General features: G+C 38.5%; 1 protein-coding gene across 1 annotated transcript in view; it reads right to left on the minus strand.

Annotated features, from left to right (window-relative positions):
• Positions 1-11,544: 11,544 nt before the first annotated feature.
• Positions 11,545-25,613, minus strand: part of FOXN2 (forkhead box N2) — a 34,594-nt gene continuing 20,525 nt past the window's right edge. Inside the window, exons 2-7 of the mRNA XM_072409734.1 lie at positions 24,380-24,918; positions 21,213-21,337; positions 20,503-20,564; positions 16,999-17,067; positions 16,252-16,299; positions 11,545-15,257 (exon numbers count right to left, since the gene is read on the minus strand). Of these exons, the coding sequence (XP_072265835.1) occupies positions 14,740-15,257; positions 16,252-16,299; positions 16,999-17,067; positions 20,503-20,564; positions 21,213-21,337; positions 24,380-24,904 (1,347 nt within the window). The 5' untranslated portion in view covers positions 24,905-24,918 and the 3' untranslated portion in view covers positions 11,545-14,739. The remainder of the gene's footprint in view (positions 15,258-16,251; positions 16,300-16,998; positions 17,068-20,502; positions 20,565-21,212; positions 21,338-24,379; positions 24,919-25,613) is intronic.

Below are 25,613 nucleotides of genomic sequence, written 5' to 3' on the forward strand. Positions count from 1 at the left end.
GGGGCAGTGTTATCATCTGGGGTATCTATGGAAGCAGTGTTATGATCTGGGGTGCCTGTGGGGGCAGTAGTATGATCTGGGGTGCCTGTGAGGGCAGTGTTATGATCTTGGTTGCCTGTGGGGGCAGTGTTATGATCTGGGGTGTCTGTGGGGGCAGTGTACTGATCTGGGGTCCCTGTGGGGGCAGTGTTATGATCTTGGTTGCATGTGGAGGCAGTGGTATGATCTGGGGTATCTACGGGTGCAGTGTTATGATCTCGTGTTCCTGTGGGAGCAGTGTTATTATTATTATTATTAAACAGGATTTATATAGCGCCAACATATTACGCAGCGCTGTGTTGTCATCTGGGGTGCCTATGGGGGCAATGTAATGACCTGGGGTGCCTGTGGGGGCAGTGTTATTATCTGGGGTATCTATGGGAGCAGTGTTATGATCTTGGGTGCCTATGAGGGCAGTGTTATGAGTCTCATGTCTGGGGTTGCTTCATTTGGTCAGGTTTATTTTCAACAATTTTATGTGCCCAAAAAATGAAAGCAGCTGACAACCTGAATATACTGATTGACTGGTTTTTACTTAATTAATTAATTTTTTCTTTCCTGATAGCACGGGTATTTTCCAAGGTGGTAATGCAGGATTCATCGGCTCAAAACATGGTTTAGGGCTCATGAGACAACATTGACACACATGTATTGGCCACTATAGACCACAGAACTTGTGGAATTGAGATTCTTTGGAAAGAGCTGGAGAAGACTTTACACAGCGGTCTGACTCTCCCATTATCAATATACAATCTTGGTGAAAAATAAATCCACTCTGACCGGAAAGAAATGTATATAATATATAAGAGAAAAAAACTCACCACCACTTCTCATATATTATATTACATCCTTTGTATACATAAGACTAAATTTATTTAAAACAACCTTTCTCCTGATGAAGAGGACTTGGTCCTCGAAACAAGTCGAGAGTACAAATCAAGATTGAAGAACAATTGACCTTCAGGAGTTCATTTGAGAATATGGGCATCATGTCTCCCGTACGTGGAGCAGGCTCAGGGAAGTCGCCGGGTTCTGGCATCATGACGTCACTATGGGGGTAGATTCTTCCCCTTTGAGTGACGCCTGGCTCTCCGCACATTCGCGGTCCGGTAAATTTAGTGGTCTCTGGGTCAGAAAAGGTTGGCTACCACTGTTGTCTAGGACCTGCTGCAAATTCCAGGTCAGAATGTTGTTTGTGACGGGATAAAAAAGATGCTGTTCTGCATGGGCAGTCTTCTGGAATTCTCTCAATGTGTTTTAGGGTATTCCCCCATGTATGTTTTCAAATTTAAATAAAACGATAACATTTGAAAGTCCCATTGAAATACAATAATATATTATGAATTTTCCAAGGGTCCTTACATAGGAAAGGTGAAATTTACCTGGGAGCAAAGAAACACTGACTGCTCTACTTGCAAAAGTTAATGACCCCTCCTCTATTTTAACTTTCCCCGGAAGACCTAACCTCAAAACCTCATGTCCTACATAACCTGCTCAATAAAAGGGAATAGTAATATATTATTTACAATTAAAAGGGGAACTATAACTAAAACTTAGAACCTCCCCTTACATAAAGTAAATATTAGAAATGGTTCCCAGAATTGTGAAAGTTATGTTAAAGTTCCCCCACATTTAAAGGGTTGCTCTATATACTCCAACATATATATTTCACTTACCTTGTATTCAGATATGACTGCTGGGTTGGAAAAAAGGAAATAATTATTTTTTATGAACTGCTGTGTTTTTTAAAAGGTTTTCTTTAAAATTGGAGAATAATACAGACATAATACAGGCACATACAAAAAAGTTTTAAAAAAAATGAAAACACTAACCAGGACACTTAAAAAATTAAGGGAAAATTACTTAAATATGTCTCATTTAGGACACCATTTAGGTTTATCTTACACAGAATATATATACCGGTATATATATGTTGCATGGGACATTCACACTTTGGACTACAAGAATGCACAATCATCAACATACATATTAATATGAATTCAGCATTAAGCAGACCATGAATTCTGAATATTTTAACCACTTTTTTGTTGTGCACCACAGTGGGTAAATGGGTCACATTTGTGCTTGAGTACATTAAAATACATTCAAACAAACGGCACCACGACACGCTTCATTAGGTTTTATAAAATGTGCATTGTACTGCTTGGAACCACAACACATATGTGTGAATGGGCCCCTAATTTTTTGACTATTTGTATTGCTTAAAAGTCTATAAGTTATTTTATTTATACCACCCTAGAACAGGCTGTAGTATTATTCCTGCTAGGGTACTAAAACCAAAAGTTGTGTCATCATTATTGTCCGCAGATCTGTACAACATGGGAAGAGGTGAGGCAAAATATTTTCAGGTTTCATTAGAAAGAATCTATTCACAGAATCCCTCCCGGTGCGTTGTACTTTGATCATCTGTGTGACCAAGACAAACTTTCTTTTTGTATATCAAAGCACAGCTTGCTCCTGAACCTAATGAATGTCTAGGCTCCATAAAGTTTTTTTTGTTGTTGCTTTGTTTGTGATTAACTCACAGTGTGGATTTTATACAGTAACTGACACCACACTGCCTAATAACATCTGTCCTAATCGCATTTATTAAAATAATGTACCTGTTCCAACTTACATACAAATTCAACTTTAAAACAAACTTACAGTCCCTATCTCGTATGTAACTCGGGGACTAGCTCTATTAAAGACACAGATTAATGCAGCTTTGCATGAATATGTTTTGAAAATGCAAGCAGTATAAGTATTTAAATACTTCTTGTTTTCCCTGTACATTGGGTTGGTATGTGAATAGAAGAAACAGTACAAGGAGCAAATTGGTTAATGTGCAAACAAGAAGCATGCTGATCAAGGGGGAGGACAGAGATGAGCTCATCATTGTGTTGCTTCTCTTTTCGCTGTCCATTTTCTGACTTGGAGCAGTCAAGGACAATCTGGGCCTAGAGAAATTGGGTTGAATGATGCTGGATGTCACCCTTACCATGCTCCTGAAATAGCACAGGTCTTATCTGCACTTTTAGAGTTTGTCCAGAGTGCTTAGGCAGCTCCCTTTATTGGCTAGGACACTTTAAGGCTTACTAGCAAAGTGCTCAGATTCTCTGCTAATGCCAAGCCCCTTCTGTTGCTGCATATAATCCTGAGTGCCTCTTGTGACCCCCAAATGAAAGCTGTGACCCTGAGTGCTTGGTGTAAACCCAAGTGCCTCCTGATACCCCAGTGACCTTGTGTGTTCCAGTCACCCATTGTGTTTCTGTGATCCCACTTACCTTTCTGCTGCTTCACCACTTACCATCTCCTGCCTGTTTCTGACTGTTTACCTGTCTGTCTTGTACCCTTGATTTATGGCCCTAGTATGTGACACTGGATGTCACACTGGGGGGGCAGAACCTTTAGGGGGCGCTATGACTTGCACAGAAGTGGTGTGAGCCCTGAGAAGGCGCAGAAACTAAACAGCAGCCAGGTCTTCTTGAGAGCCTCTGATGGTGAGGATGTTGCGCTGCTGGCTGGTTGGAGTCCTTGGGCACACCAGGGTGGGCAGGGTGATGCACCAAATCATTGGGCAGGACAATGGTCAAGGAAGGCCGGGGTTGAAGCAAGCAGGAAGCAAGAGATGTCAGGAACAAAGCCAGGGGTCAAGAACCAGAAATCCAGGAAATAGACATTGGTGACATGGGGATCACGGAAGACACAGGGGAACAAAAGAAGCAAAAGGAGGCACCGGTGACATGGGGCGCTTTAGTGAATTTGTGACTCAATGATATTTTGTGGCTGTTTATAAGGGTGACATTCTTCCCACTGACCTCCACACTGATAACTGTGAGTTGTGGATATAATAATTATAGCAGGGGTTCCCAAAACCTGAAGATAATTTTAAGGATCCCCCATGTTAGAAAGGATGAGAAAGACTGTTCTATATACTTCATCATCCCACAACCCAAATAAGATGATTTTCACACAACCTTACCATTGTAGGCATTTAATTGTACATTCATCTAAGCTAATTTGAAAAATATTATTTATCAGTACATTGAGCTCTATATATAAATTATTCCCCTGTCAATTCTCTCTGAATTCATAAAATTCATAATTTTTGTCTATAGAAAGCATTTCCTATTGTGACAGCTGTGCACTTTTGAGATTGGCCACTAGGTGGCAGAACGAGTCATTGTTTTAATGGGATCTAAAATGGGAAGTTTAAGAGGTTCGACCATTTGTCAACGAATATCAGGCGAATTCACAGGGGAATCATTTATTAATAGAGCCCATTGTGTCTGATTCTCTATTTCCACAGTAAAAATGTCAATGGAACACCATAGGATAAGTCCTACTATTGACTTTAGCTCTGCACATTTAGCCTTCACTCCAGGGGCCCCATTCACTTTTTTTACTTTTTTCCTCGAGGATGATTGTTACATACACTGCATTCATTTATAATAAATGTATTCATTTACATTTTGTATTGCTGGATCATTTATACCATTTATTGTTTATTGCACTGACTTAACAATTCTACAATATTTCAAGTTCTGCTTTTCTACATTATCACAAAAATCATTATCACATTTTTCAAATGAAGAATTCTGTATTACCTGTAGCCAACAATTCAACACATTGGGCCTGATTTAATAAAGCTCTCCAAGGCTGGAGAGAATACACTTTCATTATTGAAGCTGAGTGATCCAGCAAACCTGGAATGGATCTAGTCCAGGATTGAAAACATTTGCTAACAAGTAGCAAATTACTTTTAGGAAATCCATTCCAGGTTTTCTGGATCATCCAGCTTCACTGATGAAAGTGTATTCTCTCCAATGTTGGAGCGCTTTAATAAATCAGGACCATTCTTTTAGCAAAACAATGAAAAACAGAATGTCATTGTGTCTACAAGTAAATATCAAGTCTTTTAGGAGGACACAACAGGTGTAGAGCTGTCAGTAACTGATGGACTGTTGTAAGCTGGCTTTCCCTTATTTGCCAGTTGATAAGTCTCTGATGAGACACATGCTAGATTGTAAGCTCTTGGGGGCAGGGTCCTCTTCTCCTGTATCACTCTCTGTATTCGTCTGTCTGTCTGCAACCTCTATTTATTGTACAGTTCTACGTAATATGTTGGCGCTATATAAATCCTGTTTATTATTATCATTAGTGGATTCCTTTAAACTGCTGTGCTGGGTCCAAGTTACCAACCCAACACTGGCAAAAGTGGGAATTTGCAGTATATGGCAGATTAAAAACCTGGCTCCTTCAATTGGAGCCTTATTCTTTTAAGAAAGACATATACAGAATATTTAAAATTTAAAAAGCTTTTGTGCGCAGTCATGTTGTACACAGTTGTCACTTAACAATGAACAAAGCAGAATTCTGGTAAAGGCCAGACTAAAAATAGGGATTATAGATTGCTATGGCAATCATTGAATGATGACGTGTATGCATTTAAAGTAAGGGAGTGGGACCTACACAATATTAAGCAGGTGGTTTTAAAGTATTAGCTAATCGATGTTTGTTGTGGCAGTGACACCAAAAGGATTTTGTAGCATTCTGGAAGCTGAAAATAGAAATAAAGAAAAAAAATGGATCCTCTAATGGAGCCTTTCTCAACCTTTGTAATCCTTGAAATAAATTTCAGGTCTTTAGTGAAGAACCCCTATTATATCCACAGCTCACAGTACATTAGCAGAATGCCTCTTACATTGGTGACCGGTTGGAAGAGTGCGACCCTTGCAGATCACTGGTGTTGCCTAAACTGTCCCGAGAGCAACAAATTGCTTATTGGTCAAGGAACCCCCAGCAACCTCTGGAGGAACCCTATGGTTCCATGAAACCCTGTTTGAGGATCACTGTTCCAATGTATGGATGTTACAACTTAAAGATGCTGCGACTGTGACTATAACCCATATTATAGTGATACCTCGGAGGAGGGACTTATCAGACCAATAGTTCCACCATCCACTCATTGGGAATGATTTAATAAAGCTCTCTATGATTAAATAAGATAGACTATCATGAATGAACCTTGGAGATCTACCAAACCGGGAATGGATCGGGTCCAGGACAGAAAACATTTACCAAATAATAGCAAATTATTTTTAAGATATCCATTCCAGGTTTGCTGGATCACTTAGGTTCTTCTAGCTTTCTATTAAATACTTGTACACTTGTCGGTAACTGATACAGCAGTTTCTGAAATAAAATGCTGCAATAGAAATTCCACAAGCCAATTTTTTCCCTAAATCTACTTTATATATCCACCTAATTCTGGGTCCCTCACAAGCATCATTTCAGGACGTAGGGGACTGGTAAACCAACCCTGTAAATGTGCCCACGGTGACAATTCCCTACCAATCCACTTGCTAACATCACTGCTTATGAATATTAATAAACAGGATACATATAGCACCAACATATTATGCAGCGCTGTACATTAAATAGGGGTTGAACATGACAGACAGAAACACAGAAGGGGGAGAGGATTCTGTCCCAAAGAGCTTACAATCTAAGACAGCGGGGTCAGGAGAAGGACCCCACTGGGGAAGGGGGGGGGGACGCACCAGCCAGAGCCACAGACCACGTCCTATGCAGATGGCAGGCTTAGGGAAGTCGGTGGGTTGTGTCTCTGAACGTGGGAGTGAGCGAGGTTCTGGCATCATGATGTCACTAAAGAGGGAGGTTTCTTTCCCTTTGAGTGACACCTGGCTCCAAGCGCATGCGTGGTCTGGAGCAGGAAAATGTAGTGGACCACCGGTCCAAAAAGGTTTGGGACCACTGATCTAAGGGGTGGGGGAAGTGGAACACAATAGGAAGGGGGATATGGAGTGGTGGGAAGTACTCTTCTGATCCTACAAGCCCCATGCTGGGCAGTCTACAGAAAATGCTCAGGATATCACAGGAAGAGACATGGTCGCCAGACTTCAGACTTATGCAATTAATATGAATATTTATAAAGTTTTTCTTTGTCAGTGAATAACTGGTTCAGGGATAGGGAGCCTAGAGAGTAGCTTTCAACTGGACTTAGCATCTGATGTTTTTTTGTACAAGTACATGAACGGTAACTGGTATGTATAGCATCATAACTTTTTAGTTTAGGCTGTTCCCCAATGCCATTGGCTGCCTTCCTACTGACCAGGGAATGGAGGCATTCTTCCTATGACCACCACAGTAATGTACTGTGAGTTGTGTATGCTTTCCATGCTCACTAGGTGGCTCATCCAGCTGATGGTTGAACTGTTTGACATGCAGACAACCACTGGGGGAGCTGTCGTAGCATTTGCAGATAACCACTGGAGAAGCGCTCATAGTATTTGCATACTGATGATACGATACTAAAGGGTTCAAGAAAATTTAGATAAATCAGATCAAAAAAAGTAAAGAGCACAATAGCTAATTTCCTGGAATGCTTTATATCCACACTAAATCCCACCACAAAACAACAACAGAAATGTTTTGCGTATACCATGCGATATCTAAATTGGATGGTGAAGAGGGATCTCCGCCATATCCTTGTTATCCATTAATACAGCTTTCTGACCATTCTTTTTCATTTATCTTGGAGCAGCATTGTGGGTAACTTCTACGATGCCATCAGTTGAGGATTCTTCTCTATATTGTATTACAGTGTACAGACACCCAACTAATGGTAATTCTTTGATTCTGGGATATTTTAAACTTACCCATCAAACGCCATTTTGCACAGTTGTTTACCTTTTTCTGTAAGCCTTAAAACCCCCCACCAAAAAGACACAACTCTTATACTTTATGTTATAAAACAAAAGTTTATTTTGCAATACTTTTATCAGAATGAATTGCATATCTTTGGTAAAAATAAACTTTATAAACATTTCCATTAACAGAGGTTAGCATACAAAAACTAAACATCTGTAAACTATGTAGAGGGCGACAAAACTTAACGAAAAAAAAAAAAATTAAAAAGGAGGGTGGGGCAGTGGTGGGATCAAACCATTGGTTTATCTACTGGCAGTTTTATCTATACAAAGCTATACACTTTTCTGACTAACCAAGAATAAAAGTATAGGATTTTCTTAAACAAAAATGTTTCACATTGCTCAGAAAGTAATTTCCTTACATTTTAAAATAAATAGTAGATACAACAACTTGGCAATCACAAATGTTTTTTTTTTTAATATCACTAAAGGATGGCAACATAATACTTGTAATATGTAAGCACTTATTTCAATCAAAATAAGGTAATAAAACAAATAATGGCACTGGCAGTTATTGTTGACGGAACTGTTTCAGCTTCCTTGCATAAGCATTTCATAAGAAACAGCCAAACACAATTCTTTAAATATAAGTGTATTTGCAATCTGCTCAGAAGACAGGAAAGGCAAAACTTTCCAATGCTTGTAGCAGTTCTACAACTTCTAGGGTGCGTGTGCTTGGGTCTCTTGCATCATGTTCGCACCAATATTTGCTGCAGGATAAAGGAAATGCAGCTGATGGTGCCCAAAGAGCTTGCTGGATGGGCAGTGTGTGTACCCCAGGCCTAACTTAAAGAGTTCTCCAGTTATTGATGTGTGGTGTTTAATAATTCACTGCCTTCAGCTTCCTAACTTCCACAGGAGAGCCAAAGGCTCAGTAAGGCCAGAACCCTTATCTATAACCAGACTGCTGTGTTGCACTGGCTGATGTGTAACCCCGATACTCAGAAACAGGTACAGTAATCTTCCCAGAATTTGTTTTTTTTTAAGCAGAGTGGGAAAAACAGTACGCCCCTCTATTGTGACCCAACTTTTCAGTATCCTCCCAAACACAGCTGTGTGGTTACTGAAAAGTGCCGGTGGTGCGCTCAGCTAAAAAGGGCTGGAGAGAGAACACTGAGGTATGGAAATCAGGCCTCCACTTACAAGTAGAACACTAATTTCTAGGTACTAGGTAAGGGAACCAACTTCACATATTGGCTGTCCTGGGAAGATTAGAGCTGTGATTTGTCAATCACAGTCAACCTCTTAGTAAGCAGACCTACACATTCCAGGAATAACCTTTTAATAAAAGGCTGAGCCAACAGCTTTTATAAAAGGCAATTATTGGATGACCTTATTTGCTCAATACTTAACTGTCAATGGTGTGCAGGCAACTTCTCTATTAATTACTCACTTGGCGATAGGACTGTATGTGGTGGAAAATTAGGGTTTATATATGGAAGCAATTCCTTTCACTAAATTATGACTCCAAAGATTAGGCCTGCTCAGGTCAGTTGCTCCATTTCAACCTACTACATAAACCCTGTTCTAGTAGGCCTTTCAGGAGAACTAAAGCCTCATACAGAGGTCAAATGATTAACAACAAAGCACTGTTCTATTCTATAGAGAAGGAAGGGGAGTGGACTAGCAACCGGCACCCCACTGTGAACTTCCCCATAGAAATGCACATTGGTTGTTCCTGATCGGCAATTCTTCAATCTGTCACGATGTTAGGGGACCGCTATACATGTTGGATTTTCCCCCCAACACAAGCAAATCTCATCTCAGGGGACAATTATCTGACTTATGTACATCTTGTATACATGGCCTTTAGCTTGTATATAAGCAGTGTGTACAAACTTTGAGCAGATTTGATAAATCCTTCAGAATACAATACAGCTGTTGCTTAGGGTTAAACACAGATCTTATTGAATGCGGTCACTTTAAAAAGCTGCTAGGGGCTTAAAGTAGTAGGCTAGCAGCTTGTTTAAAATGACAATTAGCAGTCCCTTCAAGATTTGTGCTCAACCTTCCAAAACTGAAGCTGAAGAATGCTTTAAAGGCTTCTACAAAGCTGCTTTACACTTAATGTACACACAGCTTTTATAGGAGCTAAATCCCATGTAAACAGGGTCTAAAAATCTTTGTCTTGCGCTAGGTACACATGTGCATCTGTATGAAGCGCTTACTGTATGGCTGGCCATACAATCCAGAAAGAACATTCTGTGCAACTTTAGTGACACCTGACTGATTGCCAACCAGTTGGTACACTTTGGACAATTCAGGGTTTACCGTACTGCACTCTGTAGGTTTGCATGGGCAGACACAAGCACATGTGAGTAATTAGGCCAATTTTATGCCAACCTTTAAGGAAGGCCTAGGGTACAAAAAGGCAAAGTGCAATGACCCAATATCATAAAGAAAAGCAATTTCTTTTTTTTTTTTTTTTTTTACCAATTTGGCTACAGCAACCTGAAATCTGATAAACACGCTTTACACTATCACTGCTATATACAATGCCTTATTAATAAGGTCTATGGCAAATGAAAAGCATTATGAATAAACCCAATAGTCTGGTATGAAGTGAAGTTTCCAAATGCTTGCAACACTGCTTAGTGCACAGACCATGTTTCAATGAATCCTTTGTACCAGCACCTTCTACAATCTGTTCACCTTGCAGTGAATGAAGCTCGGTATAATTAAAACATGTGCACAGAAAGCCCTGTTTACAAAGACCCATAAATATCCCTGCAGATTATTTTCTCTTTTTTTTTTTTTCTTTTTTCTTTTATATAGCTGTATGTCTAAAGCAACTTATAATTAACAAATAAATGAAGGTTACCAATATTGGATCACTGAACATGAGCCCCCTACAAGCCATTAAGTTCCCTCCCCCCCCTCAAGTTACAATAGTTACACGTTATATACATGAGCATAAAAATATTTAGAAAAAAAATTGTGGAAGGCAAAAAGGTGTAATATACACCTAGCAATAGATCAATATCCTGAACTCCATTAAGAATTATTTATAATAATTAAGTGATTTAACTGTACTCACCTTAAGATCAGTAGCTCTAACATTTTAATTCACATTTATTACAGCCAATTAAAGATCCCCTTTCCTTAATAAAAAAAGGAAAAGTAAGCTGGGATAAACTAGGTAATGTTTTGTAATTTGTCAATGTGACTTAGCTAAGTCATTGTCATCGTGATTTGGCCAAGTCATTGTTATTTGTCCTCGTGGCTAAGTACACACGTTCAATAATTTTCGTTGGAAAAAGACAAACAACTGCACGATGCATGAAAGTGCGCTGTACATACAGTGTGGTTCTGCTCTATGGAGGGGGGAGGGATGACGACGGAGCAGCACCCCGCACACACACACACACACACACACATATACAGAGCCCAAAGACTGCAGGCTATACTTAAAACTGAACTTATCTATAGTAAGTGTAACCTATACCAATGATAGAGGCTGCAAGGGCAAACACAAATCCACAACTCCTTTGAAAACTGTATATTGTCTAAGGTGACACAACAATGCTTACTACACACGGTAATACAATACGGAAATTGGGAAATTTCAATCTCTTACAACTTTTTCATCACAAATGACCTGATCAGTGCAATCTACTACCAACAGTTTCCATAAAAACCCTGAAAAGTTCAATAACCATTCTTGAATGACAACCACACACACACACTGCAATATTTCCTTCAAATAGTGCTAAAGTTTGTTGGTGGTAGGTTGCTATGATTCTTATGTCATTTTTGCATTTAAAAGGTGCAGTGAAAAAACTGCTGTATATGAGTGTCCAGTATAACGACAAGCATACAAAGAGCAATTAGGTTTAGAATTATCTTTCAGCCACAAATCTTTCCTAGCTGCAAGCAACAAAGTGATAAAAATAGGAAAACCGATCAAAAGTGCCTTTTTTTGAGTGGCAGTGACGTGGATTTGATTGATTTCCATACCATTTCTTTTAATCTGATGCTGAAACCTGGAGAACAAATGTGACAGAAAGATAAAAGCCACCAAACCACCATAACCCTGCTAAGTGTATGGCTAACATATAGTTTCTCCAAAGTTGTAAAAACTAAGGGGAGCACTAATGTAGACCTATAGTAATGTATCGCACCAATCAACAACTTTCCTTCATTGCTTTGTCAATGTATGAAAATTGCCATACAATATACAGTTATGGGTTACTGGACTTTGCATGAGCACAATGCCTGCTTCTATCCCCTAGAGACACCAGTGATCGGGACACGATTAAACCAAAATCCCTATTGCTTTAAGTGCACATGAAAACAGACTGATTGGCTAATTTGGAAACTAATTTTACCTGCTCCAATTTATTTTTACTTTATTTTTGCAGACATGGTATGCAAAAGAAAACATTCTCAATATTTACATTACATGGCCAGTGAAAATGGATATATTCAGAAAATAAAACCTTTCCTGAATATTTACATGTGTAAAACGTGTTGATGGAAGCACCTAAAATGAGCACAATTATAACTTGCAGCCACAATTATGATGCATCTCCCTATAAATGAATGGGCATTTCATACTCTGGACGAGGAAGAGTACAGCCTTCTTCAAAATATGTGAAACCAAAAGGGTTTATGACAGTTGCTAACAGCCAACAAAGCCTTCAACGTACATAAGCAGAAAAGCCGACTGCCATGTTTTACATAATAGATGCCTTGAACGTGTAGCAGGGACTAATTGGAAGATGCTTATTTTCTATTTCTATAAGAAATTCAACATTCTTCTGCCTGGTCATGGGTCTTCTGCCTCCAACACTGAACACACCATGTAAATGAGCAGACCACCGTGGAACACAGGGTGATAAGTCTGCAGAAGACAGCAATGAAGGGATAGTAAGGATTGCATGTGGGGCAAGCTTGTATTCAATTTACAAAAAGGTGGAGTCGGGCTTTAAAAATGTACTTTTATGCAAGAGGGAGAAGTATGACTAGAAGGGAGTCATCTGAGGCGGAAACTACACCATAGTAGTCACTGAACGAATACTAAACAACTTGCAGTGAAAACATTTGGGAAGACTGATAAATCCAACAATCTCTTTTCTATTTCCCAAAAGCCCCATATCACCAACTCTGTAATTTAGGGAAATTACCCCTTTACCTCCCTAACTGGCACACAGATTCTTCTCTAAACATGAAACACTGTAATCAATGTAAGTCAACGTCCCCAATGCCCCACTATAATTCCCCTGTTATCAATATTGCCAGTTCATGTTCAAATTTAATCAGTTTTTAGGCATCTCTCCTATTAACTTCCAAACAAAAAGAATTTTCAGCAGTCTCAAATGTTTTCAGACACCTCTAAATGTTTGAATGTGGAAATTAATACTATCTACACCTCTTAGAAAAACTGCAGAGGGAAAATGTCACTTCAATTCGCTCCAATGGGGGCATTTGTTGGCTGTTACACGTTAGTGAGTAGCTTGCAACTAAAGTGCGCTAAAAACGAAATATCATTCGTAAACAGTCCAGCTGGCACTCCAGTGAATCCACTATACTGGTCTCACCTTAAAAAAAATGGTGCACAGCCAGAGGCTCATACATACATACATCCATAACTTTCTGGCTTAAAACACCAATTCTGTTATTCTGGCTAATATGCGATTATTGCCTGCATCATAACATCTGAGCAGGAGACAACAGAGACCTTGAGCAGACACAAACCTCTCTCCAATACTAAATGTTCTGAAAAAGGTCACCCAGTGCCAAATCTACACCATCAAGCATTTCAATCCTTAGGAGCTAGTACATTGCAAACTGTCATAATCCAACTTATTCACTCAATTAGCAAAAGATTTCTAGTGAGTCCAAACAAAGGCTGAAATATGTTATTTGTTTTACACATATATACAAACCTTAACGCATGCAATGAGTATTTGTTTGTCTTTCAAAAGAGCCAATACAAATACTCATTACATACACGCATTCATTTAGAGCAAAGCCTTTTGAAAGCACACAGACATATCATAATATGGTTAATGCTTCAAAGCAACCTGTAACCAGTGTCTAACTAGCATGCAGTTATTTTACCTCTATTTTACAAATGGAGTGTGGTTCGAGTCATGGAAGGAGATGCATCTTTGCCACACATACAAGATCAGAGCCGTGAAAATGATAAAGTAAAATATTTTGAAGCCATGAAGCATAATGAAAAGCAAAATTGATGGAGGTGGGCAAATTCTTTTAAAATCTAAGAGCCGGCTACACCAAATCTATAAGCCCAGAAAACATAGGTACCAGTTGAGTTTTTTTCCCTTTCTTAAGGTGCCTGGGCTCCAAGAATCTGTCCAGCTGATTTAGAAATACACATACACATGAAACTTCTTACGTTTATCAGAGTCTGATGTTCACGTAGCGGGAAGGTTGCAAATTTTTTTTAGTCCTTGTGAAATACAGTAAGGAGCGGGAAGATTTTTTCTTACAAATATTATACTACTCATGTGCACTGTGCACCTTTGTTACTAACCCACATATAAATAGTTGGCAAAAGTATTCCTAATACTGCAGTGTTATCACTTTGCCATGTGATGTCCAAATAAAAAGCCAAAAAATATATACATATTAGTATGACGTCAGCAGCTCGTAGTGAGGATTGCATCACGATTCTAGGAACCCGTTGAGTCAGGTACATTTCATTGTGTTTAAGTAGCTTATTTTTGGGAAGTTTGCATGTCATGCACTCCGCTCTCCTGCTACATAACATATAAAAAAAAAAAGGGAATTATTCTAAGGCAGTGTTCACAGGAGAACAAACAAGTCAAGCTAGCTGAAAACAAGCAAAACAAATACAAAACAAGCCTCATTTTTTATGGCTTTGATCTCCTAGAGGAAAACAGAACTGGCTGAAAAATATTGCCACGCTTTGAGTTGATGGAGGGGGGGAAAAGAAAGTACAACTGGTTAAAGCAAAACTTGCAGGAAGGCGATATCACTATTTTCTATGCTTCTGAGACTGGGCTTTTGCAGTTTTTAAAAGAGAATCTAGACATGTGCGGATTCCAGCTAAATGGAGGAGCGATCCTGCTGCCTCTTTAAGCTCGTCGTCAATATCTTGGCAGGCTTCTTTTCGCAGTTTTTTCCCATGGTGTTCTTTGTTAGAATTTATACAGGGCTGGGCAGTGTAGCCGCTGTCACCAAGTGCATCTTCTTCATAGTCCATATCTGTGTCGTCTTCGCTGTGAAACCCTTCACTGCCGTCACTCCCTGCCCTGCTGTTCTTTGGGATGAACTCGTACACCTCATCAACAGAGGACAAGGAAGACACGCTGGAGCGCGATTCACATCTCTGAGAGTCTGTGCCACTGGCACTGTAGTTGTGATCCTCTTTTGGATCAATGTTGATGACTGTTGAGTCGCTCTCTTGTAGAGACAGAGAAGCACAGTGTTTGAATGCGCTGTTGTAATTGCGTTTCTTAGGCAGCACCGCCTTCAGAGGCTGAGGCTTCTGGCCTACATAAAACACAAGATAACCGGTATTAGAACAAAAAAGGAAAAAAAAAAAAAAACAATAAATCTTTGGAGACACCAGTAATGATCCCACTCCTATTCATTACATAAAAATTTCCAATCTCATGTAATTTAAAATGCAATGCATGCTATTTTCTGCTGTCTCTATGTTTAAAATACACAACCAGGCAATAGCAACATATAGGTGTAGTGACCAGAGAACAATCAGTAGCCACTATTTATTTTCAATGTCAGACCTGATTGGTTGCTTTACATGTCTGGCCAATGCATTGTAATACTAAAGTGTGGCTCCAGCCAAAATGCTCTATCTAAACACAATGGGGGGAAAAAACCACGTCAGAGGAGTCTTCTCTGATTAAAGCTTCAACGCTTCTCGAATGAGAACCTGAGTACCTGGCCATTCAACGTCGTTCATAGATTAGTCCAGGCAAATCCATGAACGACTGCAATCAAGTGAAGGGGAGAGAGCACATCGTGGTGCCATTTGCTCGTTCTCGTCTCTCCATTGAGCAGAACCACGATGTATGCACAGAACTAATTTAATCTGGTCAAATTCTACTTTACCCAGAAACCAACCAAGGCCGTGATTTTAGACCTTGTCTTGAAAATGCTAGCTGACGGTTATGAGCATCATGTGGCAACAACTTGTGAAGCACAGACCTGAACATGCATGCAGCTCGACTTCTATGGTTTGCGCACTTGTTACAGGTTATTAAACATGAAAGCACTTAAAGCAGGGACAGCTCTATACAGGGTTTAAAGCCTTTTTTAGCTTTTTGAAATTTTGCAGCTCTGAACACAAGTTGTCCTCACGTTTCTAGTATATTAAAAAAAAAAATGGGGGAACCAGGTTGCACATGTACAACAAATACCATTCTGTCTAGCTTTATCATCTCTAATATACACATAGTGATGATTGGGGCCACATGTTTAATAAACACAGAATGACTGATCATGAACAGATGACTGGACTCACCATCTATTCCCTCTAGTTTGATGTTCTCTCCAATACTGCAGCAAACACCTTTATAAAAGAAAAAAAGAGCACATTGTCTAAATAGAACAAACTAACATTTTGTGTAAGTCAGCATAGGTGCAGTTAAAGTAATATTAAACTGTATGATGAAAATATCCAAGCTTGACATGTTAACAGCCCTCCTGCATTCCCTGCACTGAAGAGCTGAGACTAGGAAAAGAAGAAGCAGCAAAAGAAGTCCATTGTGCTGCAGTGCTCATGAAGCATGTACTGAAAAGAAACATGATGATAGGAGAAAGAAGAGAGACAACAACAAGAGTTTATCTGTTGGGCGCTTCTCCTTTCACTGTCCAATCAGGTCTGGAGAAAGAAGGGACCAATCTTCTGTGTCAGATTGGAATACAAGTTCTTTGTCATTTTAGACAGTTCCCTTATATGTAATTTATCTGTGTGTGTTGGTTTCCCTGGAGTTCAGTTTTAAACAAATCCTATATTACCGAAAATATCAGCTTTTCCTGAAATATACATCAAAAATTTTTATTCTAAAATTAAAAGCAAAAAATGTCTTCCATCTCCTCCCCTTACACGATGTGGGGGAAAAAAAACCTAGCTGAACCTAATTTATTATACAAGGTTAACATCTGCATTTCCATTGTCTATACATCACATTATAGACAATTACCCTTGCTTTAAAATGTTCCAGATCTATGCTAAAATGTCATGAATTTAAAAGTATGTAATTCTTACATTCTGAACCATCGTGCTTGATAGAGGTGTTTAACAGCATCATTGCAGTGGCAGCGTCAATGTCAGAGTCTGGAAGAAAGAGAAATGGTTTGTTATTGTCACTGTATCAGTTTAAACATCATAAGGACAGAAACACACACAATAAATCATCTATAAAATATATATATATATATATATATATATATATATATATATATATATATATATATATATATATATATATATAGAATTTATTGTTTGGAGAGTTATGATGATGTTCCAGAAGATGATGACATGACTTTATTTGAATAAATGTTGATTTTTGTTCCTGAATAGCACAAGAAATTCATGATGGAGTTGAGGGTTTGTGAATGTTCCAGAATGTGTTGTTGTTGAAAAAAATAAGACATCCCCAGAAAATAAGCCCTAGTGCATTATTTTTAGAGCAAAAGTGATTATAAGACATTGTTTTATTTTTGAGGAAACCGTATATATCTCAGGCATGACCCCTTCTAATTCATTACAACTTCCTAACCTTTTTTTAAACCTGTCCATTCTCATCCTCCCACCCCTGTGTTCAGGTGGACCAGGGAAAGAATGAACCCTGGGTAAGCATCTAACAGATCTAAGCAGAGGAGTACAGAAGGGGCTATGGACTCCTCTCGTTACCCAACGTGGCAGCACATGGTCACATACCAAGATACCAGCAGAGCCACATGGACCAGGAGAAGGGAGTCGCATGCTTTTATCCCTGAGGTACAGAATAACAAGAGAGAGGAAAAGTATATGTTACTGGCAGGGAAGACATCAAGCAAATCTATCATGGATGTGAACAAAAAGATAAAGTTCACTTTAAAGCAAATTATAACCAGACCCAGAAATTCTCTGGGCTGAACCCAAATTCAAATTCAGACTTCTGCAAAAGTTAGACTGGGCAATGCAACCCCTTTTCATTGTAATTGACAGGAGGCTAACTGATTAATAAATATAAAGTCTGAGGACAGGTTTAGCTAAACCTAAAGGTGATCAAATCATATACAAATAGAACTACACGCTTAATAAATAGCTCTATCTGTTCTATAAAGATGTGGTTCTGAACAAATCTAGCCACCAGGCTTAGAAAAAGGATTCACACCTTTCTGCTCATTTTATTTAATAATTATTTAATAAATTTATATTTAATTACCAAATTATTCTTTCACATATGTGATACCAGTAAGGATATGTTCTTAGATACAGTTTTAAGAACGTTGTGCTTTAAAAAGCACTATTCTGAAACACTGTGGCTTGTTCATGACACCTCGCCATATTCTGCGTCCTTAATGTTAGTACAAGAACATTCTAGCTATCTGTATTCTCACGTTACCATGTACACAAGCTTATGTCTAAACTGTTAAAAGAACATTTTTCAGGACTCAGCTAAATTTACAGTTTCCATAGTAACTATACTGCAGACAAAACTTTGCATAAAATCAGGACAGTGTGGGGGCCAAACCTTTTCATACTCAACACACCTACTTCAATGTATACCTACTGCTCTTCTCCTTAGGATATTATATCATTTCTAATCACTTTGTAAAAGCTTTAAAACAGTGAAGCAAATTAACAAACATTCCATTATGGGAACTGCAGCAAAATGGTCTACAATAGCTACCAGCACTATCTGCGGTGTAATAACAATAAAGTATTTAAACCCATTACAATCATTTACAATACTGCAACTTGCAAGATGTAGCCTATAGAGGCCATCTATCTATCTATTTATATATATATATATATATATTATCACACAGTATTTATATAGCGCCATCATATTACGTAGCGCTGTACAAAGTCCATAGTTACACCACTAGCTGTCCCTCAGAGGAGCTCACAATCTAACGTTCCTACCATAGTCACATGTCTTTAATACAGTCTAAGGTCGATTTTGGGGGAAGCCAATTAACCTAACTGCATGTTTTTGGGATGTGGGAGGAAACCGGAGTACCCAGAGGAAACACACCTAAACATGGAACATGCAAACTCCATGCAGATAAGTGTACTGGCAGACATTCAAACCTGGGACCTAGCGCTGCAAAGGCCAGAGCACTTACCTCTGAGATTACATACATACATACATAGTGTTCACCCAGAATTTTTTTTTAAGCTGGGTGGGAAGGAATTGTAGGTGGGTGGCCCAACTCTTCAGTAACTACCTAAAAACTGCCGGGTGCTTACTGAAAAGTTCTGGGTGATGCACCCAGCTAACAGGGGCTGGGGAGAACACTGAATATAATACATTTTCTCCTCTTTCCCTATCTACCTATATCGGTCTTATCCTTTATTTAAGATGTGGAAGAAGGGAGAATGCTGCGCAAATTTAAATAGGTTGAAGTAGAACTGAAAACTTTTTGCTATTTTTGATTTCTTGATCAAAGGCAAGAAGAGCAAGCAATCAGCAAGCCACTAATGTTATGAATTGATGTTTGATACTGGAAAAATATATTTTGAAGCTTTATAAGCTTTTGAAGATTTACATCCTGCACCCTGGGATTGGTGATGAAAAAACAACAAATATCCCCCTTTTGTGGAATGGGGGGGGGGGTGTATATTATATGATGAGGGCTAGTCGGTGGAATTTGGCCCGGCCGAGAAGGACGGTGAGGGAGTGGGAAACACCAGCAGCACTGCAGAAGAGTCTAGACTGAACAAGAGAAATAAAGCTGCTAGAAAAATAACAGGCTAGACTTGCATATATCAGAGCTAATAATGTGTCCACAGAAGTCTGGTGTAGTTGGAGGGTTATTCTGAGCAGGCCTACAGTTTTATTGTCAGTGTCCTATTTCCAATAGTGGAAACATAGATTAGGTCTACATCCCTCTATCAAAAAATAAAAGGTGCTTTTTGTATATGAACACAGTTTAGCTTTAAACTCCTCAGGGGAATTGGATTTTGTCTGCTTCATATTCTTTTACATGTTTCTATCTCTTAATGTTTTCTCTCTTCCAAATTTCTCTCAAACTTGGGAGAATTTAGAGCTGTAAGATGCCGCCAGAAAAACAGCTGACTGAGCACAACCTGTTCTTGGTTGGATTTATCAAAGTGCAATTGAAGCATTAAAGTTAGATAGCCTCCACCAAAATGATTATACTATTAATCACTATTTTGTGACCACATACAATTTTAGGTCTTGACATCTTTGGTAGTTACTTTTAGAGATTTTACTATTTTAATGTATTTCCTAATTTAAAAAAAATAGATTTATTAAACATTTTACCAACATCGTACAACATAAAAGTTGCAACTACTATCACTGTTTTTGATGGGTCTGGCTTTTTAGAAAATATTTAGTTTTTCTATTTTAGGTGCATTGTATTGTATATATGCATGTATTTTATGTAAAAAAAATGTATATCAGCATGTTTGCAAAATGTGGAATGATAAAATAGCAAAGGGGTTACATGATATAAATTCCCAAACAAACACAAATAAAGGAGTCAAGCTATCCTCATATAGGTTCTAATTAAAGTATAAATATGTACATACCTTTCACAGAGTGTCCTTGAGTCTGTTTCAATGCAGAAGATAAACAAAGTGTAGGAGACACACTAAAGAAGGAAAAACAACAATACATCATTTGAATTTTGTATTTACAAAGAAAATGCATAATCACATTCGGTGTTTAACCTAATAAGTTTTTTTTTTTAGATGGGTGGGAAGAAATTGAAGGCGGGGTGGAAGCCCCTCTGTATTGTGATGCAACTCCAAAAACAGCCGGGTGGTTACTGAAAAGTGATGAGTGGTGCTCCCGGCTAAAAGGGTCTGGGAAGATCACTGAGCACATTATATAAAGTTTAGATAAGTTTGCAGATAAGAAACGATACAAAAGAAACCATTTAACAAAGTAAAGCTTTGAAGCTAAACATTGGAATAAGGAAATACTGTTTCAACAGGAGGGCTATGAAAATCCCAATTAAGGTTTCCCATAGGATATGTTGAACATTACAGAACAGCCTAATGCAGCTTTGCATACATTTGCAAGCTTTAAATGCTGAAATAAATTATATACATTTTTTTTTTGCGACTAAGGAGATGGGGTGCTGTAGAACTATTGTAAGGTTTATTTGCGGTTACCACTGTTAAAAATATATCAGAGGTTCAATTTTGAGGTTGCCAAAGCTAGTAGGAGGAGGGTATCGTCCGTTTTAAAATAACTATTAAACGAATGTACCGGTTAAACTAGTATCTTGACTAACCTTGTAGGTGAGGCAGGAGGGGTATACAACGCAAGTGCTGCAGAAAACGGTTGTTTCTTCAGTGCTTGGACAAGATTGGGTTTATACTCCGGGTCCACACACCATAAGGATCCTTTTCCATTTACCTAAAAGTAGACAACAATGCAATTCTGAAAAGATAATATAAACAAAGTATTTATATTGACCAAAAGTAATACAATGGGTGTAAATGACATGCTATTAAGGCAAAAAGCAACATATATATATATAAGTATTAAATTATTGGGGAAAAAATCTGTTACTAAATATTCTTTTTCGTAGCTTCTAAAGGATCAGATCTAAATTGTACAAAATACTTGTAAAACAACCAATCATTGGGTCACTTTGGCTAATATTGTTGGGACATCTTGGAGACTTTTCCCAGTATTTATAGATACAGCCTATACATCTCAAAGGGATTCTGATACTGAATATAAAGCGCGATAATAAAAAATACACAAAATCAAGCCTAACAAGAAATCTATATTCAATTTACTAAGGTCAGATCAGCAAAGATCATTTTTCAATGAATAAATCAGCTGTTGGCCCACTTACCTTTCTGTCCCCACACAAATACTCCCCTAGCCGCTCTCTTTGCACCTCCAATGACTTTACTTTATAACCTCATCACACGCATGGCTCCAAGACTTTACTAGAGCTGCCCAACTTCATCATCCTATTCGGCTTGCTCCTTTTTTCTTCATTTAAAAGAACCCTTAAAACCCATCTTTTCAAAGGCTACTTACACATGTCAAATGATTCTTGTCCAATAATCGTCTCAGGGCTAATATCAGACAGGAATCTGGCGTTTGTATAACACTCGTCGTTCATGGATCCGTCCTGGCAGATCCACGAATGATCATAATGAAAGTTAAGTAGAGAGAGAGCGAGGAGGGGTGCCACTCAATCGTTCACCCCTCTCTCTTCTTTATAGAGCAAAATGGCGCTGTATGTACAGCGCTCATTCATGCATTGTGCATTCTTTCGTCGTTTGAAAGGATCGTAAAAGATCCTTTCCAACAACAATTTTCGCACGTGTGTATGCAGCCAAACTCACCTACCAGTCTTCTGTATCTTATACCCTCACTAGTCACCCACCATTCTTTATCCACCCTCCTTTTATATGCTACTTCCACCACCTCCTAGATTGTAAGCTTCTCTGGACGGGGTCCTCTCCTTCTCCTGCATCATTGTTTTTATCGGTCTGTCATTTACTACCGCTATTTAATGTACAGCGCTGCATAATATGTTGGTGCTATAAAACACAGTTTATTGATGATAGTAATGATATTAATATTGATAGTAATAATAAAGTTGATAATATCAAATAAGCTCCACTTTGTAGCTGTAATAAAGTGCTATTGCACAAAGACTTCCTCCTATAAGGCAGTAGTGAAGACACTGATATATTACAAAACGGTATCATCTAAAAGAGTTTATATATAGATCAGAGATTTATTTTTTTCTTTCCACATTCCAGCTGGCTTTGTGGTACAGATTACAGACAGTCTTGCATTGTATCTTTCATATAAGGAAGATCTCCTTTAGTTTAGCAGGAACACAGGCTCATCTCACATTACTAAAAGCTGAAGAACAGAGCCAGCAGAAGGAAGTGCTGCCATGACAACCCAAACCAGACTGTTATCTGAGACCATGGCAAGACTTGCAAGTGTACAGTAACTGTTTATGTGCAGCTGGGAGAAGCCTTCCATATATACAGGGATCCATAGTAGCAACAACTTCAATATTCCTATTTACAGGTGGGGAATACTTTATTGCAGCTTAAAGAAAAACTGATTTCCAAAAGCTTGTGAATGGCATCTATAGAAGCCATTTACGATGAAAAACTACCAGCAAATCAAACATGATTATTCAGTATTCATTATCCTGCAGACAGCCAAGACCAATTTGAGATATATTATATATATAGTTTTTAACTCATTAAGCAAAGAGCAATTCTTCCTACTGACCAACACACTGATTTATAGTAGGCTGTGGATATATTAACTATAGCAGGGAACCTGAAAGGTATTGCAAGGGTTCCCCCATAGTAAACATATCGAGAAACGCTGCATTAACCTTCAGTTTACCAAAATCAGCCTTAACTGCTACTTCCCCTTCTACTTCTCCTGGTATGTGAATATTTGCGACCAATTCCATATAAGGCATGCTAAATAGATGGTTTTTGTCTAGTTAGTAATTGATCTAACCCAATACTGATTCTATTTCAAAATTAGGAATCGGTGAATATTTGTTCTTTGTATTATGAGAAATTATATTTAATCCAATTTTTAGTTTGCCAAAAAAAAAAACCTTTTCTTTGTCTATTTCTTTGTACCAAAGGTTGCCAACAAAACCAGTTTGAGGCAATATTAATTATATCAATACACGTATACCCCCCTTCTAATTATCAATTAATTATTAAAACCAAACTAAATTTTTACAAAAAGCTAACAGGCATGATTTAATCAAACAGAAGAGACTAAAGGCTCAATTTAAAGAACAGGGAATCTGACATTCCCTGGTGGGAATCAATCACTACCATTGAAACACATGGACCTGGAGGATTCCCACCAGGGAATGTTTGAAGGAATGTCAGATTGCCCATTTTATAACCAGAGCCCTAAGTACGTCCTTTAGGTTATGGATGCATCTACCTGGCCATTTTTTTACTAATACATCAAGTTGCACAAGTGCATGAAAAAAAAAAAAAAAGTTTATTTTATTGTCATTCTTTCATCTATATAACTTTACAATAATCTGTTCCAGTATAATAATTTCCATGTTCTTATAAATGGGATAGTTTGTAACATTTACAGTATACTTTCATGCCCTGTTAACATCATTATAGCTTTATTTTCTAAAGTTCATTTTCAATGAAAACCTAATATTTCTTTACAACCCTGATGAAATGTATTCCTGAGGCTCTGCTGCAGATGTTCCCATCATACTCTGTTCGGAGTTAAATCAGCAGCAATACAAATCTAAAATACTTTTAGGAGTAGGTTATAATCAGTGTCAGCATTTTATTGCTGTGTACCTGCTGAAGATTTATCAACACTTCCTGTCTGATAAAGCAATATAAAGCCACAACAAGTTCTAACCCTTTTATCCAAAACCTGGATAATGCTGCTGCCAAGACTACTTACTTTTCCATGGCTTCTTTCTACTTTCCGAAAGCATTTGTTTAGTGAAAGGTTGTGCCTTACAGAGTTCTTCCATCCGGTGGGTGCTGTGGCAAAGTAAGGAAACCTATCCAGGATCCAGCTGTAAATCTCTTTCACGGGCAGACATTTATTTGGGGAGTGCTCGATCGCCATATAAATGAGAAGGCTGAAAGAATACGGAGGTTTGGAGGAGGCAGAAGACTTTTCTGTGTTTCGACAGCCTGATGGTGATGTGTCACCTTCAATGTCATATAATGGATTACTGGCTGCAAGTCCCTCGCTTCCAAGGCTGAAGTTATTTAGCAGGTTTGTACTCTCATGAAGCCAGTTTAAGTTTGTCAGCTCTTCATCTGCTGACCCACAGTCCACGGCAGAGGCCTTTGGCCTGGCTGCTCCAACTTCTTCTGGCAGGCTACCCATTGTATCAATTTGACTCAAACCTGCAACTTTCTCTGCTCCGGGAGTTTCTACGTTCTTGTCAGGAGTCATTCCCGTTACCGGACCCATGCAATCTTATCACTCTGAAACAAACAGAATACAAAGATTTAGATTGATATGAAACTCATATTCGGCAAACAAAATTTAGGGTAAAACATTTTTTTTTTTAGCTTTTAGATATTTGCATGAATTGCTTTCCATCAAAAGCCACCCAGACAGGGCCAAAACAGAAAATTACAGTAGTAGTAGAACTAGAGTACTAGTAAAGAGTAAAGTAGAACTTACTTAGAAAAGAAAAAAATGTCTAAATATAATTAAATGCTTAGACCAGAATTTCCCAACCAGGGGTCTGTGGAAGCCCAAGGGTTCCCTCCAGAGGTTATAACTACTACAGTGTTTATATTGCAGCAACATATATATCGCTGTACATTAGATAAAAGTTGCAGATGGCAGAAGGATAAAAACTGGGATACAGGAGGAGGAGAGGACCCTGCCCAGAAGAGTTTACAATCTAAGGCTGCATACACATGTGCAATAATTGTCGTTGGAAAGGATCTTTAATCCTTTCCAACAACAACAGACTGCACGATGCATGAATGAGCGATGTACATAGGGGGAGAACGATGGAGCGGCACCCTGCTGCGCTCTCTCCCCTTCAATTTCATTATGATCATTCGTCGTCCGTGGTTCGTACACATGCCAGATTCTTGACCAATATCAACCCTGAGGCGATTATCAGGGGAGAATCATCTGATGTGTGTACATAGCCTAAGAGGTG

This window comes from Pyxicephalus adspersus, chromosome 4, assembly GCF_032062135.1.
Source record: "Pyxicephalus adspersus chromosome 4, UCB_Pads_2.0, whole genome shotgun sequence".
NCBI classification, from domain to species: Eukaryota; Metazoa; Chordata; class Amphibia; order Anura; family Pyxicephalidae; genus Pyxicephalus; species Pyxicephalus adspersus.